Here is a 17,128-nt window from a genome sequence, read left to right on the forward strand (position 1 = left end):
CAAAGTCTAGGAATCAGTGGTTAACTTGAAGAAACAGGAGCTCTGTTCTTCACATTGGCTCTAGCAAATGTATATTGTGTTATTACCATTGTGCAAAAAGTTTCAAAACAAATTATTAACACAAATAGTAGTATGGTGCCTTACAGACCACCAGAAAGATAGCTAGCACTTTCAATAGCAGATGTTAAGGGTGAAAAGCTGGATTTCTGCCCAAACAGAAATGGAAGTTCTGCTTTTACTCAAGATTAGAATGGTTAGGGTCATTAAGTAAAGTTTGGATTTTATTTTTTTTTTTTTTTTTTTTTTTTTTTTTTGAGACGGAGTCTTGCTCTGTCGCCCAGGCTGGAGTGCAGTGGCCGGATCTCAGCTCACTGCAAGCTCCGCCTCCTGGGTTCACGCCATTCTCCTGCCTCAGCCTCCCGAGTAGCTGGGACTACAGGCGCCCGCCACCTCGCCCGGCTAGTTTTTTGTATTTTTTTAGTAGAGACGGGGTTTCACCATGTTAGGCAGGATGGTCTCGATCTCCTGACGTTGTGATCCACCCGTCTCGGCCTCCCAAAGGGCTGGGATTACAGGCTTGAGCCACCGCGCCCGGCCTTATTTTAATATTTTTAAAAAGAGGTATAGCTTGGGCCAGGCACAGTGGCTCATGCCTGTAATGCCAGCACTTTAGGAGGCTGAGGTAGGAGGATCACTTGAAACCAGGAGTTCAAGACAAGCCTGTGCAATATAGCAAGGCTGGCCCTGTCTCTACAAAAAATAAAAAATCGGCCGGGCGCGGTGGCTCAAGCCCGTAATCCCAGCACTTTGGGAGGCCGAGAAGGGCGGATCACGAGGTCAGGAGATCGAGACCATCCTGGCTAACACGGTGAAACCCCGTCTCTACTAAAAAATACAAAAAACTAGCCAGGCGAGGTGGCGGGCGCCTGTAGTCCCAGCTACTCGGGAGGCTGAGACAGGAGAATGGCATAAACCCGGGAGGCGGAGCTTGCAGTGAGTTGAGATCCGGCCACTGCACTCCAGCCTGGGCAACAGAGTGAGACTCCATCTCAAAAAAATAATAACAATAATAAAATAAAATAAAATAAAATAAAATAAAATAAAATAAAAAATAAAAAATCAGCTGGGTGTGGTGGCCCATGCCCGTATTCCCAGCTACTTGGAAGTCTGAAGTAGGAGGATCCCTTGAGTTCGGGAAGTCAAGCTGCAGTGAGTCATGATTGTGCCCATTGCACTGCAGTCTGGGTGATGGAGCTAGACCCTGTCTCTATTAAAGAAAAAAAGCGGCCGGGCACGGTGGCTCAAGCCTGTAATCCCAGCACTTTGGGAGGCCGAGACGGGCGGATCACGAGGTCAGGAGATCGAGACCATCCTGGCTAACACGGTGAAACCCTGTCTCTACTAAAAAAATACAAAAAACTAGCCAGGCGAGGTGGCGGGCGCCTGTAGTCCCAGCTACTTGGGAGGCTGAGGCAGGAGAATGGCGTGAACCCGGGAGGCGGAGCTTGCAGTGAGCTGAGATCTGGCCACTGCACTCCAGCCTGGGCGACAGAGCGAGACTCCGTCTCAAAAAAAAGAAAAAAAGAAAAAAAGCATCATAGTTTGTATATTAGGCATAGTTTGTACAACATTAGCTCCATCACCCAGGCTGGAGTGATACAGATTAGGCTAGAGTACAGTGGCACAATCATGGCTCACTGCAGCCTTGACCTCCTGGGCTCAAGCGATCCTCCCACCTCAGCTTCCAGAGTAGCTGAGACTATAGGCAAGTGATACCATACCTGGCTAATTTTTTTAAAATTTTTATTTTGTAGAGGCAGGGTCTCCCTATGTTGCCCAGGCTGGTCTCAAAGTCCTGGGATCTAGGGATCCTCCTGCCTTGGCCTCCCAAAGTGCTGGAATTACAGGTGTGAGCCACCACACCTTGCCTTGAAAGACAGTCCTAATACTGATGAAACAGATTTGTTTTATAACAGGAGAGCATATAGACTTCTATTTATGTGATGTTAAAAATTATACTTAATTATATTTTTGTGTTTTCCAACTGTAATTTTCTTTAACTTATAAAAGTAATCCATTTCACGATTCAAATATGCATAAACAGAAGTATGAATCTTAACAAATTTGTATGAAAGTCTAGGCTTACAGCTTTGAGGAGGTAGCGTGGCTGAAAAGTGTATCCACCAAGGGAGTCTCCTTAATGTTAAAGGCATCATCACACTCGCCTGAAGGGGGCTGGTCTTCCGTCTCTGACACGTATACTTCACCCTGGTTCTCCCCTTTGGATTCTTGCTGAGCCTCCCCCTAGGAATGCCAGGAAACAGGAAACTTTAGAAGGAGATTTACTTTCTGCACAGTAATTTTTTTTTTTTTTTTTTTTTTTTTTTTTTTTTTTTTTGAGACGGAGTCTCGCGCTGTCGCCCAGGCTGGAGTGCAGTGGCCGGATCTCAGCTCACTGCAAGCTCCGCCTCCCGGGTTCACGCCATTCTCCGGCCTCAGCCTCCCGAGTAGCTGGGACTACAGGCGCTGCCACCTCGCCCGGCTATTTTTTGTATTTCTTAGTAGAGACGGGGTTTCACCGTGTTAGCCAGGATGGTCTCGATCTCCTGACCTCGTGATCCGCCCATCTCGGCCTCCCAAAGTGCTGGGATTACAGGCTTGAGCCACCGCGCCCGGCTCTGCACAGTAATTTTTAAATGAAGGCTGCCCGTAAGGTGAGAAGAGGTCAATTATATAAAGCTGCAAAAGAAATTAAAGAAAGCTGACTTAACTAGACCTAAGTCAATGAGTTCTTGGTAACAGTCTTGCTGGAGGACTTTGACTCTGTGCCACTCACCTCCACCAATATGGAAAAGCATTATTTGCCCAATTCTCATTGGATTCTTTAAAAACCATCATGATCACCTGTGGCCCTGGAGTTAACTACTCTAGCTGGCCAGATAATTTTTTTTTTTTTTTTTTGAGACAGGGTCTCACTCTGTTGCCCAGGCTGGAGTGCAGTGGCATCATCATGGCTCACTGCAGCCTTGAACTCCTGCGCTCCCCCTGAGACTCCCAAGTAGCTGGAACTACAGGTACATGCCACCATACCTGGCTAATTTGTTTTTTGTGTTTTTGTAGAGATGGTGTCTCCCTGTATTGCCCAGACTGGTCTCAAACTCCTGACTCAAGAGATTCTCCTGCCTCAGCCTCCCAAAGCACTGGGATTACAGGCATGAGCCACTGCACCCTGCCTGCCAGATAATAATGATGATGGTATTCTAAATTTTACTTATTGCTTACTATAAGTCAGGCACTGTGCTAAGTGCTTTTCATGAATTATCTCATTTAAACCTCACAGCAAACCCACAAAATAGGGTGCTATTATTGCATTTCTGCAGAGAAAACTGAAGTTCTAAAATGTTCACTAACATGCTTAAGGTAACACAGCTAAAACTGGTGCTCAATCCAGGATTTGGATCCAGGTAGTTTAACTTTCTGGAGTTAGCCTATGTGCTCTAACCACTCTGTTCTACTTCCCTAGGCAGAAGACCAGCAAGACAGCTGATTTAAGTTACTTTCTTACCTCTTCACTCTCTGTGAGTAGTCCCTGAACTGCACAAATAATGGAGGGAGCTGAAGCCACCTGTGGCTTTCCATTTTCTCCCAGTGGCTTTTCAGCTACTAAGGGGTCTCCTTTGGCTGAAAGCTCTTCAGTCTCTCTGCAGAGCTCCCTTTCTCCTTCGCTAGCTTTAATTTCCCTTCCTTCTTGTCTGGTACCAGATGGAGGGCAGCAGCCTTCACTTGATTCGTTGCTGCTAATGCACAAGGGCTCCATTAAATAAGCTACCTGCAATCAAAGTTTATTATTAGATGCACAGGAACACCAATGAAAATCATCATCCACATATCAACAATGCCACATGCTAACACTGTCACAGTGACTAAGTCTGAGAGGACAAAATAGTTTAATTAATGTAATCATCTAAAATCTGCAAATATATACACAGGCACTGGGCTGGTTGGTGGGGACACTACAATGAACAAGAAAGATATGGTTCTTGCCTCTTCCAGGAGTTTATGTTCTAATTTTTCATCTCAAGTGTCAACTCTGATCAACTGGGAGTGGCTGTCCAGAATAAAGTGTTGAAAATTTTGTCTACCACAGACACTTGTAGAGAGAAGTAGCAATTTGAAATGGATGCTTGCTGATCTTGATCTAGGTTCTCCTAAATGTGTTCAGTAACAGTATACCTATAACTCTCTTTCCAATTCTGTTTATTTCTGGTCCCCAGCCCTTAACCAAGGTAATGACACTTAAAAATACTACCTTAAAGTCACAGCATTTTAAGCTTCAAGGAAAATTTGGGCAAGTATAACTTCCCACAACTCCAAAAGCATGAATTACAAGGATACTTATTAAGCAGTCCTTATGATCCAGGCCCCTAATGACTGAGGTATTAGAAATTCAGTCAAAAAGCATGTATTTTTTTATTTTTTATTTTTTATTTTTGAGACGGAGTCTTGCTCTGTTACCCAGGCTGGAGTCCAATGGCACAATCTCGGCTCACTGCAACCTCCACCTCCCGGGTTCAAGTGATTCTCCTGCCTCAGCCTCCTGGGTAGCTGGGATTACAGGCACATGCCACCACGTCTGGCTAATTTTTGTATTTTTATTTTTTTTAATTTATTTATTTAGAGACAGAGTTTCACTTTGTTGCCCAGGCTGGAGTGCAATGGTATGACCTCAGCTCATTGCAACCTCCGCCTCCCAGGTTCAAGTGATTCTCCTGCCTCAGCCTCCTAAGCAGCTGGGATTATAGGTGCCCGCCACTACACCCGGCTAATTTTTTGTATTTTTAGTAGAGATGGGGTTTCACCATGTTGGCCAGGCTGGTCTCGAACTCCTGACCTCAAGTGATCTGCCCACCTCAGCCTCCCAAAGTGCTGGGATTACAGGCGTGAGCCACTGCACCCGGCCCCAAAAGCATGTATTTGGTGCATATTCTGTATCAGCACCAAGTGCTGAGGACATAGCAATGAACTTAATCCCTGCCATTGTGGAGCTTATATTTTAGTAAACAATGTTAAGAGTGGTAGAAGCACGTAAGGATAAGCATTCTCTTAGAAAGTTGAGGCTCTTCCAGCTTTGGAAATAAGAGCTCACTGTTACCTCAGAGAGAAAGTGGAGGAGGTTCTGGTGGCTGACTTTCTTTGCTGCTTCCTGAGATTCCTCACTGCCTCCGTCCCCAACAAGCAGTTCACTAGGTTCTCTCCCTGGGCTGCTTTCCTCTAGTTCCTCAGCCTCTGGATCCTCAGTTTCCCTCCAGCTGCCCACATCAAGATCCAGACTGGAGTCCCATGAGCTGAAGAGGGACCTGCAGTCATTGCTCAACTCAGAGTCATTGGGATAATCTTGTTCAGAATCCAACCAAACCCACTTATGTCCCATCTGTAAATACACAGGAAAAAAATGCATTAAATTCATTCAAATAAATATTCCTGAGGCATCTCCATCTCCTGAGTTCAGTAGAAAAATAAGGGGCCAGAAATTTATTTGTATTCAAGTATTCATCATTAGGAAGAATTAAAATCTTGCTGAAGGGAGACATGAAATTATATTTGTCTTCGGGAAGAAGGAAAAGCCCTATGTCAGTATAACAGAGATATTACACCATACAATACAGTATAATAGAGATATTAGTATTACCTAATAATTATTTTTACTTGGAATTCCTCATACACCAAAAGAAGGGAAAGAACTGGAGCATAGCTAGCTCAATTATTTTCCTCTAGCCCAAATCATCCATAACTAAACCATAAGGCAAACAAATTGAGGGGGCAGGGGATATTTTCTCAGCGTATAAACATTTTTAACCTATGAACCATTAAATCTTCAAAACACACTTTAGGATTGCCTTTGGCATCCTTCTGGTCATATCCAACTTGATACTGAGAAACATCAAGCTTGAAATATATCTTCCCTTGCTCTCATTACACCACTATCTTTGTTTTCTTACATCTTTCTTTGTCCTCTCCTTTTTACAACTTTCAATAAATCCCTTCCTTCTATGTTCCTGCTTGGTCCTCCGCTTTCTTATTAATGTGTTTTTAAAAAATGTATATATACTTTGAAGTTTCAACTTTGACCTCCATTTAGGTGGCTCCCAAATCTCTCCACCTTTACTTATATGAATTCTGGTCTCATTTCTCCATGCATCCAAAAGTCAATTCCCTTTAGATGCTCTACTACCTGCTGTAACATTTCTAAAATAAAAATCACATTTCCTCTATCTCCAGAATCACTGCTTCTTCCCAATTTCTTTATCACCATCACCATTTTCTTTCTTTGTTTTGTGTTTGGTTTTGTTTTGTATTGTTTTGCTTTGTTTTTGGAACAAAGTTTCACCCTTGTTGCCCAGGCTGGAGCGTAATGGCGCAAACTCGGCTCACTACAACCTCTGCCTCCGGGTTCAAGTGATTCTCCTGCCTCAGCCTCCTGAGTAGCTGGGATTACAGGTGCCTACCACCACGCCCGGCTAATTTTTGTATATTTAGTAGAGATGGGGTTTCACTATGATGACCTGGCTGGTCTTGAACTTCTGACCTCAGGCAATCCACCTGCCTTGGCCTCCCAAAGTGTTGGGATTACAGGCGTGAGCCACCATGCCCAGCTAATTTTTGTATATTTAGTAGAGATGGGGTTTCTCCATGTTGACCCGGCTGGTCTTGAACTTCTGACCTCAGGTGATCCACCCGCCTTGGCCTCCCAAAGCGCTGGGATTACGGGCGTGAGCCACCACGCCCGGCCCCATCACCATTTTCTTAGTCTACAGAACCCACAATTATTTTTTGACCCTTCCTTCTCTTATATTCAGTAAGCAAGTCTTCTTTCCAGTTTTCTCCCACAATAAGTTTTCTGTGTCCATCCTTTCCTGAACAAATGCCATAGTCTCCTAGTCAGCTTTTCTATCTTTAATCCTATCTGCTCTCAACAAATATAGTTATTCTACTCAAGGCTTTGTAACAGCTATCACCCCAAATATAAATTTCTCAATCTGCCAAAGTCCTCCATAAATTTAGCCTTATTTTGTTCCCTTCACTCACATGTACACCTCCCTATTCCTTAGTATAACTCCTGTTCTAATTACATTTATCTCCATATTGCCACCCACTACCCCCATCAGATGCTTACACCTTCCATTCGGTTTGCTAGTCTCATTTATCACCTTCTCTACCAACTCAAAACATATGTCCTTTAATGGACCTTTTCCACACACTTCTCCCAACTTTTAGAGCTTGCGTTTATATCACATGCCTGTTTGCAGACTGCTTTGGGACTACAATGTTATTTTTTATTTTCCTTTCTTGTCTACATGTTCATGTAACAAGGAATTTCATTTTCTAATTCCTGGACTAATTGAACACCTTTCCATCACCTCACAAAGACTGTATCTTCTCTTCCTTAGCATCCTAATATAGTTCTATTAAAGGCAAAAAGATCTGTGACTTCTAATCATATCCTCTTAAACCCCCTTCTCAAGAAGGCTTTGACTATTAGACCAGGCTCCAGTGTGACATATTATCTAAATATTTACTTTGTTATAAAGTGATATTCATCTAATACTCATTTTTTCATCATAGCCATCTGTTTATAGTAAAAAATTCGTAACTTTTTTTTTTTTCTTTTGAGATGCAGTCTTGCTCTGTGGCTGGGCTGGAGTGCAATAGCTCAATCTTGGGTCACTGCAACCTCTGCCTCCCAGGCTCAAGCAATTCTCCTGCCTCAGGCTCCCCTGTAACTGGGATTACAGGCGCCCGCCACCACGCCTGGCCATTTTTTTGTATTTTTAGTAGAGATGGGGTTTCACCATGTTGGCCAGGCTGGTCTCAAACTACTGACCTCAAGTGATCCGCCCGCCTCGGCCTCCCAAAGTGCTGGGATTACAGGTGTGAGCCACGGTGCCCAGCACTATTTCATTTCACTATTGAGTTTTAAAAATCTTGGCCGGCACGGTGGCTCACGTCTGTAATCCCAGCACTTTGGGAGGCCGAGGCGGGTGGATCACCTGAGATCAGGAGTTTGAGACCAGCCTGACCAACATGGAAAAACTCCGTCTCTACTAAAAAAAATACAAAATTAGCTGGGCTTGGTGGTGCATGCCTGTGATCCCAGCTACTCGGGAGGCTGAGGCAGGAGAATCACTTGAACCCGGGAGGTGGAGGTTGCAGTGGGCTGAGCTCACACCGTTGCACTCCAGCCTGGGCAACAAGAGCGAATCTCCAAAACAAAAAAAAAAACAAAAAAAAAAAAAAGTTTAGTTGGCCAGGTGCAGTCGCTCATTAATTAAAAAATAAAAAATGTTGCTATTAACAGAAGTTGGAATAGAACTGAGATTTTAAATTTTGGGGTGTTTTTTCTCTGTTGCCCAGGCTGGAGTGCAGTGGCATGATCTCAGTTCACTGCAGCCTCAACTGGCCAGGGTTGTGATCCTCCCACCTCAGCCTCCAATGTAGCTGGGACCACAGGTGCGTGCCACCACACCTGGCTGATTTATTATTTGTAGAGACAAGGTCGTGCTATGTTGCCCAGGCTGGTCTTGATCTCCTGGGCTCAAGTAATCTTCCAGTCTTGGCCTGGCAAAGTGCTGGGATTACAAGTGTGAGTCACGGTGTCTGGCCAAATTCAGTAATTCTTAAAACTGGGCTTAGCCTTCAAACAGCAATGTTAAGAACTATATTTGAGAAAGGGTCTTGCTCTTTCACCCAGGCTGGAGTGCAGTGATGCAACTATAGGTCATTGCAACTTTGAATTCCATGGCTCAAGAGATCCTCTAGCCTCAGCTTCCTGAGTAGCTGTGACTACAGGTGCACACCACCATGCTGGGCTAATTTTTTTTTTTTTTTAGAGGGTCTCACTTTGTTGTCCAGGCCGGTCTCAAACTCCTGGGCTCAGGAGATCCTCCCGTCTCAGCCTCCTAAAGTGTTGGGCAATTTTTTTTTTTTTTTGAGATGGAATCTTGCTCTGTCGCCCAGGCTCGAGTGTAGTGACGCCATCTCGGCTCACTGCAACCTCCACCTCCTGGGTTCAAGCGCTTCTTCTGCCTCAGCCTCCCAAATAGCTGGAACTACAGACACGCGCCACCTCGCCCAGATAATTTTTGCATTTTTAGTAGAGACAGAGTTTCACCATATTGGCCAGGCTGGTCTCAAACTCCTGACCTGGTAATCTGCCAGCCTTGGCCTCGCAAAGTGCTGGGTTAACAGGCATGAGCCACTGCGCCCGGCTGCCAAGAACTCTTTATACAGAGTCCTTAACCATAAAAACAGGAAAAAAAAAAATGGTAACACTATCCTAGAAATACCATCTGCAAAGATAGCATTAAGTGAGACAAATGTTCCTGAGATAAGGGTCAATGTTACCTATGTCCATGCTCTAATCTTCTTTAAGCAATGCCATGAACAGAATTCTGAAAACCTCACTTTTCCCAAACATTCACGAAAATCTGAATAAGGCAGTCTTTCCTGCGCAATGCAACACTTGAAGGTGTATTAACTATAAACTCAATTCTGGTTACTTACCTTCCCACACTACAGTAAGCAGTTCATAAGACCACTTTTCCCCTGTAACAATCTCATTCCCACAAATGAAATCGTTATGCAGAAGAAACCACAAGTTTCAAATACACACACACACACACACACACACACACAGAACAAGCCAAAGGCTAGATTTTTTTTTTTTTCCAGTTTATTGTATACACACACATTTCACAGGTTGTTGTTTTTTTTTTTAAAAAAGTCTGTACAATTGACAAGACAATACAAACTAGCTATAATCTGCTAGCTACACATTAGGACATTAACAAAGCCCATGGTTTCTGCCCTAAAACAGGCAATTGTGCTACTCCAAATCTCTAAGAGAGATTTTCCAGCTCATGTCGTGTGGCCCAGGTACCTCCTCTTCTGTAACTTCCGCCTCTGGAACTGGGCCCACAAGCCCAAGCTCTATCTTGTTTACTTTTATTTTAGGTTCAGCTCAAAGAGGGTACTCTGAGGCTTCACTTTTTCATCTTCATATCTGCTTCAATGGCACAGCGGCGTCCCCTGGTTCCTCCATCCTAGATGACAGGCAGAGAAAGAAAGGGAGCATGAGTTGGTCAAGAGACAAGGGACGGTGCAACAGAAAAGTTGGGGATTTGGTTTCTTGGGGGAGAGGGGAGAAGAGAATCAGCAGAAAAATCCAGAGGGATGAGGGGCATATTTCTGTCTTCCCACAGAGTGGCTAAAGAACACCTGGTAGTTTATGAGAGGAAATGTGGGATGGAGTATCTTGTTCATGCCCACCACAAAGGTCCTTGGAATTCACCTAGGGTCCCACAGAATAACTATTAGTCATCCCACCCAGGCCCAAATCATGTGCAAAGGAACAGGAGAGTAAAAGAAAGGTAGGAGAGTCAGAATGGGCAATGGGTAGTGAGGTTCTTGACTAACATACCTGTCCAACTGCTGGTCCCTATAAGAAAGGCCTTTCCTGCAGACTGACCCTGGCACTAGTTCCCTAGCACCTCCTGACAGTGGTTTTCCATGAGATCAGGATAATTAGAAGGCTTCTTTCCATCTGCTGCTCTCTCCCTGCAGCCCAGCTCCTTCCTCTTGTGCAATATTTTGCTGTCTTCAATAGATAAAAGATCCCATTAACCAGCCTTGCAATAGCCAGCCAAATGCTTTGCTTGGGGGATCCAGAGTCACTGTTGTAGGCCAATAAGAAAGAACGGAGATTATAATGTTTTGTCCGTGGTACAGCCTGTAGGCAAGATGAATTACTGAAACCTTTGCTGGGCCAGGCCATTTTTACATTTCTAATATGCAAGGACTCTAAAATTTTTAGAGTCCATGAACATAAGTTGCCCATGAGGCAACAGTGAAAATAAAAAGGTGGTAATCTTGCATGTGTATAATGCTTTTTCTTTTTTTTCCCAGCCACTTTCATATCTATTATCTCATTTTATCCTCACAACATCCCTGTGAGGTAGGCTGGACAAGTACCTCATTATATTAGCTTCATCACACACCAAGGAAAACAATGCCCCAAGAGATTATCCAGTGACCTTAAGACCATGTAGTTTTCTAGCCTGATGCCCTTCCATTACATCATACCTCACTGTCCCATAATGAACAACACAGAGTAAGAGCCAGTTAATTTACGGAGGAAAGTAATAAAAGTCTTTAGGCTAGCTCTCCTAAGCTTATCTGTAATTCCAGCAGCCATTACTGATGCAGTGGTCACTTTCTTTTTTTTTCTTTTTTTTTGTATGAGACAGAGTTTCGCTCTTGTTGCCCAGGCTGGAGTACAATGGTGCGATCTCAGCTCAGGGCAACCTCTGCCTCCTGGGTTCAAGCAATTCTCCTGCCTCAGCCTCCCAAGTAGCTGGGATTACAGGCGTGTGCCACCACGCCCAGCTAATTTTGTATTTTTTTTTAGTACAGACAGGGTTTTTCCATGTTGGTCAGGCTGGTCTCGAACTCCCGACCTCAGGTGATCAGCCCACCTCAGCCTCCCAAAGTGCTGGGACTACAGGTGTGAGCTACCGCACCCGGTCGCAGTGGTCATTATTACTGAGATTTTTTCTTTTCTTTGGAGACAAGGTCTCGTTCTGTCACCCAGGCTGGAGTGCAGTGGAATGAACAGTGCAGCCTTGACCTCCTGGGCCCAAGTGACGCTCCTACCTTAGCCTTCTGAGTAGCTGGTAGTTGGGGACCACAGGTGCGCACCACTCTGCTGCACAGCTAGTAGGGTTTTTTGTTGTTGTTGCCGTTTTTAAATTTTGTAGAGACATGGTTTCCCTATGTTGCCCAAGCTGGTCTCAAACTCCTGGGCTCAAGTAATCCTTCTACCTCAGCCTCCCAAAGTGTTGGAGTTATAGACATAAACCACCATACCCAGCCTATACTGAGTTCTTTAGCTTAAATTTTACTAAGTGTTTGTTACATTCATCTTGCAACTTAATTTTAGGAGACAAGAGAAAAACTATGTGCTGAGTACTACCATTATGAGGAACACTGTTAAAAAGCCAGCTAGCAGCTCCTGCTCTGACCAATTTTAAATTTGTTAAGAAAAGAATTGGTAAAAGGTGAAGTCGGGAAATGATGAGCCGGTACATCCTAGATCCTTTACTCCTAGAATACATTTCAGCCCAGTGATCTCAAAAACAGTCCCTACCCGGCCCACACACACACACATGCAGAAAGACAGAAATGCAGAAGAAAAGAGTTTCTTATTCAATGACCTGAATAAACAGAAGTTCAAGACACTGCCACGGTCTGCATGTTGGATTTCCCTCTGCCACCCACCCCCATTAAGAGCTGAGAATCTTTGTGGCAACACCACCCCTCGCAGCCATTCAATACTTACAAAGAGAGAGAGAAGGAAGGCAGGAGAGCCCATTGGGACACTGTCCTGTTAGAGGACAAACAAACACTGATCAGGTTCCACAGAAACTCTCAGCCACAAGCACCCCAAACCTCAGGACAGAGACACAAGCACCACACACACAAGGACAAAATTTAAAAACTCAAGAACAAGAGGAAAGAGATCCAAAAGCAATCTGGCCATTACGCCTCTAGAACAGAAACTGATGGTCCCCAACTGCTGCAGGCTAAGCCATTTCCCCCGCCTTGACAGCACTCTCCCAGAGGAATTAATAATTCCCCTACTCACAATTTCTTCCATGTGACTGGGTCTTTCGGTTACAACAGGCTTATTCAATGTTTAGATGGGTGCGAACAACCACCATTCTAAGATCTATGTGTCTGTATATTATTGGAATCTAGAAGCCCAACAGTACCAAGTAGTAACATAAGGTTCCTTGGATACTTCAGACTTCTACTACTGGAACACTGGCACACAGGTTCCTTCCTGATCACCTCACCTTCTCTGAAGCATCCTGTTTGCGAGTAGAATCTCTCCCTCGAAGACTTTTAGCACTGATCCCAGACTCGGATGTTTGCATAATCAACTGCGTGGCCAAGAATTGCTGTAGGGAGAAGAAATAGGGTAGGCCATAGAGACCTGATTTAGTAGAGACAAATCAAGTACACTTTAAGCACTGTAAATAGAACTTTGTACAGTACTCTTCTGGCTCAAATATATTTTGACTGATTGGAAGTTTAGCCTATTAAGTTTTAATTCTAGTTGCAATAGGGATGCTAAGGGATGCTAAGAATCTTTTTTTGCTATAACATAGGATCAAATCTCTATCCTCCAGGAATGAGAAAAAGAATAAAACTGGAATGATCCAAAGATCATTCAGCAATTTAAGTAATTTGACAGATCGTGCAAAGATTTGCAACATTCTTCCAAGTTCAACACCCCAAAAAGTACCTGGTAATACAATCACAGGATAAAAGTAGGGAAAAGGAAAGGAGAAACTCTTATTTGCTGAGCATCTACTATGTACCAGGTACTTGATGTAATTAAAAAATATGCATTCACCAGTTTTTAAAAAATTTATTTAAAAACTTTATGAAACTGCAATTAATTGCCCAAGAAAGGTAGAATATTGTATCACAACTCTTTCACCACACCACAGAAAATAAAAATAAATTCCGCAAGAACAAAACACTACGTTTTCAATGTGTCCCTGATAGCTATCCAAGTAAAAGCCACAGCAATCCTTCCTGACATCAATATGAATCCTCCCCTTGAGTATTTTATTTTATTTTTTTTTTTTGAGACAGAGTCTCGCTTAGTCGCCCAGGCTGGAGTGCAGTGGCGCGATCTCGGCTCACTGCAAGCTCCGCCTCCCGGGTTCACGCCATTCTCCTGCCTCAGCCTCCCGAGTAGCTGGGACTACAGGCGCCCGCCGCCTCGCCCGGCTAATTTTTTGCATTTTTAGTAGAGACGGAGTTTCACCGTGTTAGCCAGGATGGTCTCGATCTCCTGACCTCGGGATCCGCCCGCCTCGGCCTCCCAAAGTGCTGGGATTACAGGCGTGAGCCACCGCGCCCGGCCCCTTGAGTATTTTAATTTCATCCTTGCTGAAACACAAAAGATCCTCAAAGTACCTGGATCTGTTCCAAGACATCTCTCTGCATCTCCACTGCCATGTGATAGACATCATGGTCTGAGCTATTGTACATTACAGCATTCTGAAACATTAGCATAATGTCACGCTGAAATTCAGCTGTGCTTCGGATCAGTCCATTTTCTATGTTTTTCTTAATAGTTGACAAATCCATAGGCCTAAAAAAAAAGAACAGGGGTAAGTGGCAGTGTGGGTGGGAAGAGGACTCATCTAGATCTCTGAATACATTATCATCATACAGACTTTCTCATATATACCTTAATTTGCAGCTGCCAGGACTTAAATGCTAACCCCTTACCCCGAAACATGCACTTAACCCATTTAACAATCTATATAATAAGCATTGAGAAAGGTAATAAAGGGAGTTTGTTTTTTTTTTTTTTTTTTGGAGACAGGGCCTGGCTCTGTCACTCAGGCTATAGTGCAGTGGCACAATCATGGTTCATTGCAGCCTCGAACTTCCAGGCTCAAGCAATCCTTCCCACCTCAGCCTCCCAGGTAGTTGGGACTACAAATGCGCGACACCACACCTGGCTAAGTTTTGTATTTTTTATAGAGAGGGGGTTTCGCCATGTTGCCCAGGCTAGTCTTGAATTCCTGGGCTCAAGTGATTCACCCACCTCAGCACCCTCAAAGTGCTGGGATTACAGGCGTGAGCCACCACTCCCGGTGAGGATTTATTCTTTTAGACTATCAGTGGTGATCCAGCCACTGGAATCATCAGTTTAGTACTTAGTGCCCCTTATAGCAAAACCATAAATTTACTTGCTTTAAACTTTCTATCTAAAGCAAAACTTTCACTAAGACTGGACAACTTATAATTCAGGCAAGTTACCATGCTGAGTGGATCATGGCTCACCTCTGCACAATGCTGTGGTAGCCAGGTGCTATGTCATCTGTAACAGGCTGCAGGAAGACATTGGCATACCTGTCCAAAAGGAATAAGGTGCAATTACTGACATTCTCCAGAAGAACAGGGAGGGAACTTACTCTAAGTAGCTGAAGATAGTAAGAACCAATACCAGCAGTTCCACAGAAGCCTATTCAGACTTTTTTCCAGTCACCAACAATGAAGAGTAGGAGAAAATGAACCTGACTGGTAAAGCCCACTCACCTATGATTAGCTGCAGCTCTCCATACAAGCATGATGGCTTTCTTCCAAATTTTCTGTGCCTGAATAGCTTCCTGATCCTCGCTACAGACAGAGCTGAAACAGAGATACAGCAATTCCACTAGGCACAAGTTAAAAAAAAAAAAAAATATATATATATATATATATATATATAAAAAATTATCTTTTTTTTTTAGAGACAGGGTCTCACTCTGTCCCCCAGGCTGGAGTGCAGTGGCGTGATCATGTTCACTGCACCCTCAACCTCCCAGACTCAATCCTCTCACCTCAGCCTCCCAAGTAGCTGGGACTGTAGGTACATACCACCATGCCCAGCTAATTTTTAAATTTTTTTTGTAGAGATAGGGTCTCACTGTGTTGCCCAGGCTGGTCTCGAAGTCCTGGGTTCCAGCGATCCTCCTGCCTTAGCCTCCTAAAGTGTTGGGATTACAGGTGTGAGCCACCATGCCCAGCCCTAATAATTTTTGTCAACTGTTTATTCCAGGCCAAAAAAGGGAAACACTAAAGAAAAGATCAGGCCAGGCATTGTGGCTCATGCCTCTAATTCTAGTGCTTTGGGATGTCAAGGTAAGAAGACTGCTTGAGGTCAGGAGTTCAAGACCAGACTGGACCACATAGAGAGATTCTGTCTCTTAAAAGAACATCTTTTAAAAACAAAAATTTAAAAATAAAGAAAAAGACCACGTATGGTGGCTCATGCCTGTAATCTCAGCACTTTGGGAGGCCGAGGCAACTGTTGAGCTCAGGAGTTTGAGAACAGCCTGGGTAAAATGGCAAAACTTGGTCTCTACTAAAAAAAATTTTTTTTAATTAGCAGGGTGTGGTGGTGCAGGCCAGTAGTCCCAGCTACTAAGGAGGCTGAGGTGAAAGGATTGCTTGGGCCTGAGAAGTGGAGGTTGCAGTGAGCTGAGATCGCGCCACTGCCCTCCAGCATGGGTGAGTGAGAACAACAAAGGAAGGAAGGAAAGAAAGAAAGAAGGAGAGAAGAGAGGAGAGGAGAGGAGAAGAGAGGAGAGGAGGGGAAGGGAGGGGAGGGGAAGGGAGGGGAGGGGAGGGGAAGGGAGGGAAGGGAAGGGGAGGGGAGGGGAAGGGAGGGAAGGGAAGGGGAAGGGAAGGGGAGGGGAGGGGAAGGGAGGGAAGGGAAGGGGAGGGGAGGGGAGGTGAAGGGAGGGGAGGGGAGGGGAGGGGAGGGAAAAAAAAGATCCTCTCCTTCTCACCTTCACTGCCTTAGCCTCAAAGGAAGAATCTCAGATACTCACAACTGTGAAGAAGCAGGGCTGCTGGGGATGGAGTCTGCCAGCGTGTGTGACTGCAGTGTAGCATTGTGTATGCTGAAGCCATCATCACTCTCGCTCACAGGAGGTTCATTATCCATTTCTGACAAATAACCTTCTCCTTGATCCTCTTCCTTAGGCTCCTCTAGGCTGGCAGCTTCACTGACACCATCTTCCTCCTCATCCTCACCTGGGGCATCCTTAGACACAGTATGCTCCAGTCAACAAATGCAAGCAAAGCTATCCAGCAAAGCATCATTGAACATGCTCTGTCTTTTGGGTTAGAATTAGTTCTAGAAATGACCTCACGCTGTTTCCTGACTTAGCTGTCTATCACTTATACTACCATCTACTTAAAGACACTGACTTAAGTAATTTAGAACCTGGACAAAGGATAATACCCAGGATCTTTTAAAAAGAAAGAAAAAAAAAGCTACTTACTTAAGACTAAGCTAAGAGGCGTTCCTTCTTTCCCCTTGTTCAAGAGTAACTCTGACCCTGGATACAAAGTTATCAAAAATAATTTTTATTTTGTGTCTCATCTGATGGAGCAAGCTCACATCGCATTCTTTAAGTCTCTGTTACTACTGCTTTAATAATTCTAAAAAGAAAACTTTGGATGATTTTCTTTGGATAGTCTAATTAATAAACTGGAT

At 44.2% G+C, this 17,128-nt stretch overlaps 1 protein-coding gene across 1 annotated transcript in view; it reads right to left on the reverse strand.

The window, feature by feature from the left end:
• The window catches only part of BRD8 (bromodomain containing 8), a 42,596-nt gene that overhangs the window by 10,774 nt on the left and 14,694 nt on the right, over positions 1 to 17,128 (reverse strand). Inside the window, 9 exon segments of the mRNA XM_025386971.1 lie at positions 2,147 to 2,304; positions 3,566 to 3,829; positions 5,153 to 5,431; positions 12,395 to 12,439; positions 12,912 to 13,016; positions 14,047 to 14,224; positions 14,926 to 14,994; positions 15,181 to 15,273; positions 16,458 to 16,672. Of these exon segments, the coding sequence (XP_025242756.1) occupies positions 2,147 to 2,304; positions 3,566 to 3,829; positions 5,153 to 5,431; positions 12,395 to 12,439; positions 12,912 to 13,016; positions 14,047 to 14,224; positions 14,926 to 14,994; positions 15,181 to 15,273; positions 16,458 to 16,672 (1,406 nt within the window).

Source organism: Theropithecus gelada, chromosome 6 (assembly GCF_003255815.1).
Source record: "Theropithecus gelada isolate Dixy chromosome 6, Tgel_1.0, whole genome shotgun sequence".
Classification (NCBI taxonomy): Eukaryota; Metazoa; Chordata; class Mammalia; order Primates; family Cercopithecidae; genus Theropithecus; species Theropithecus gelada.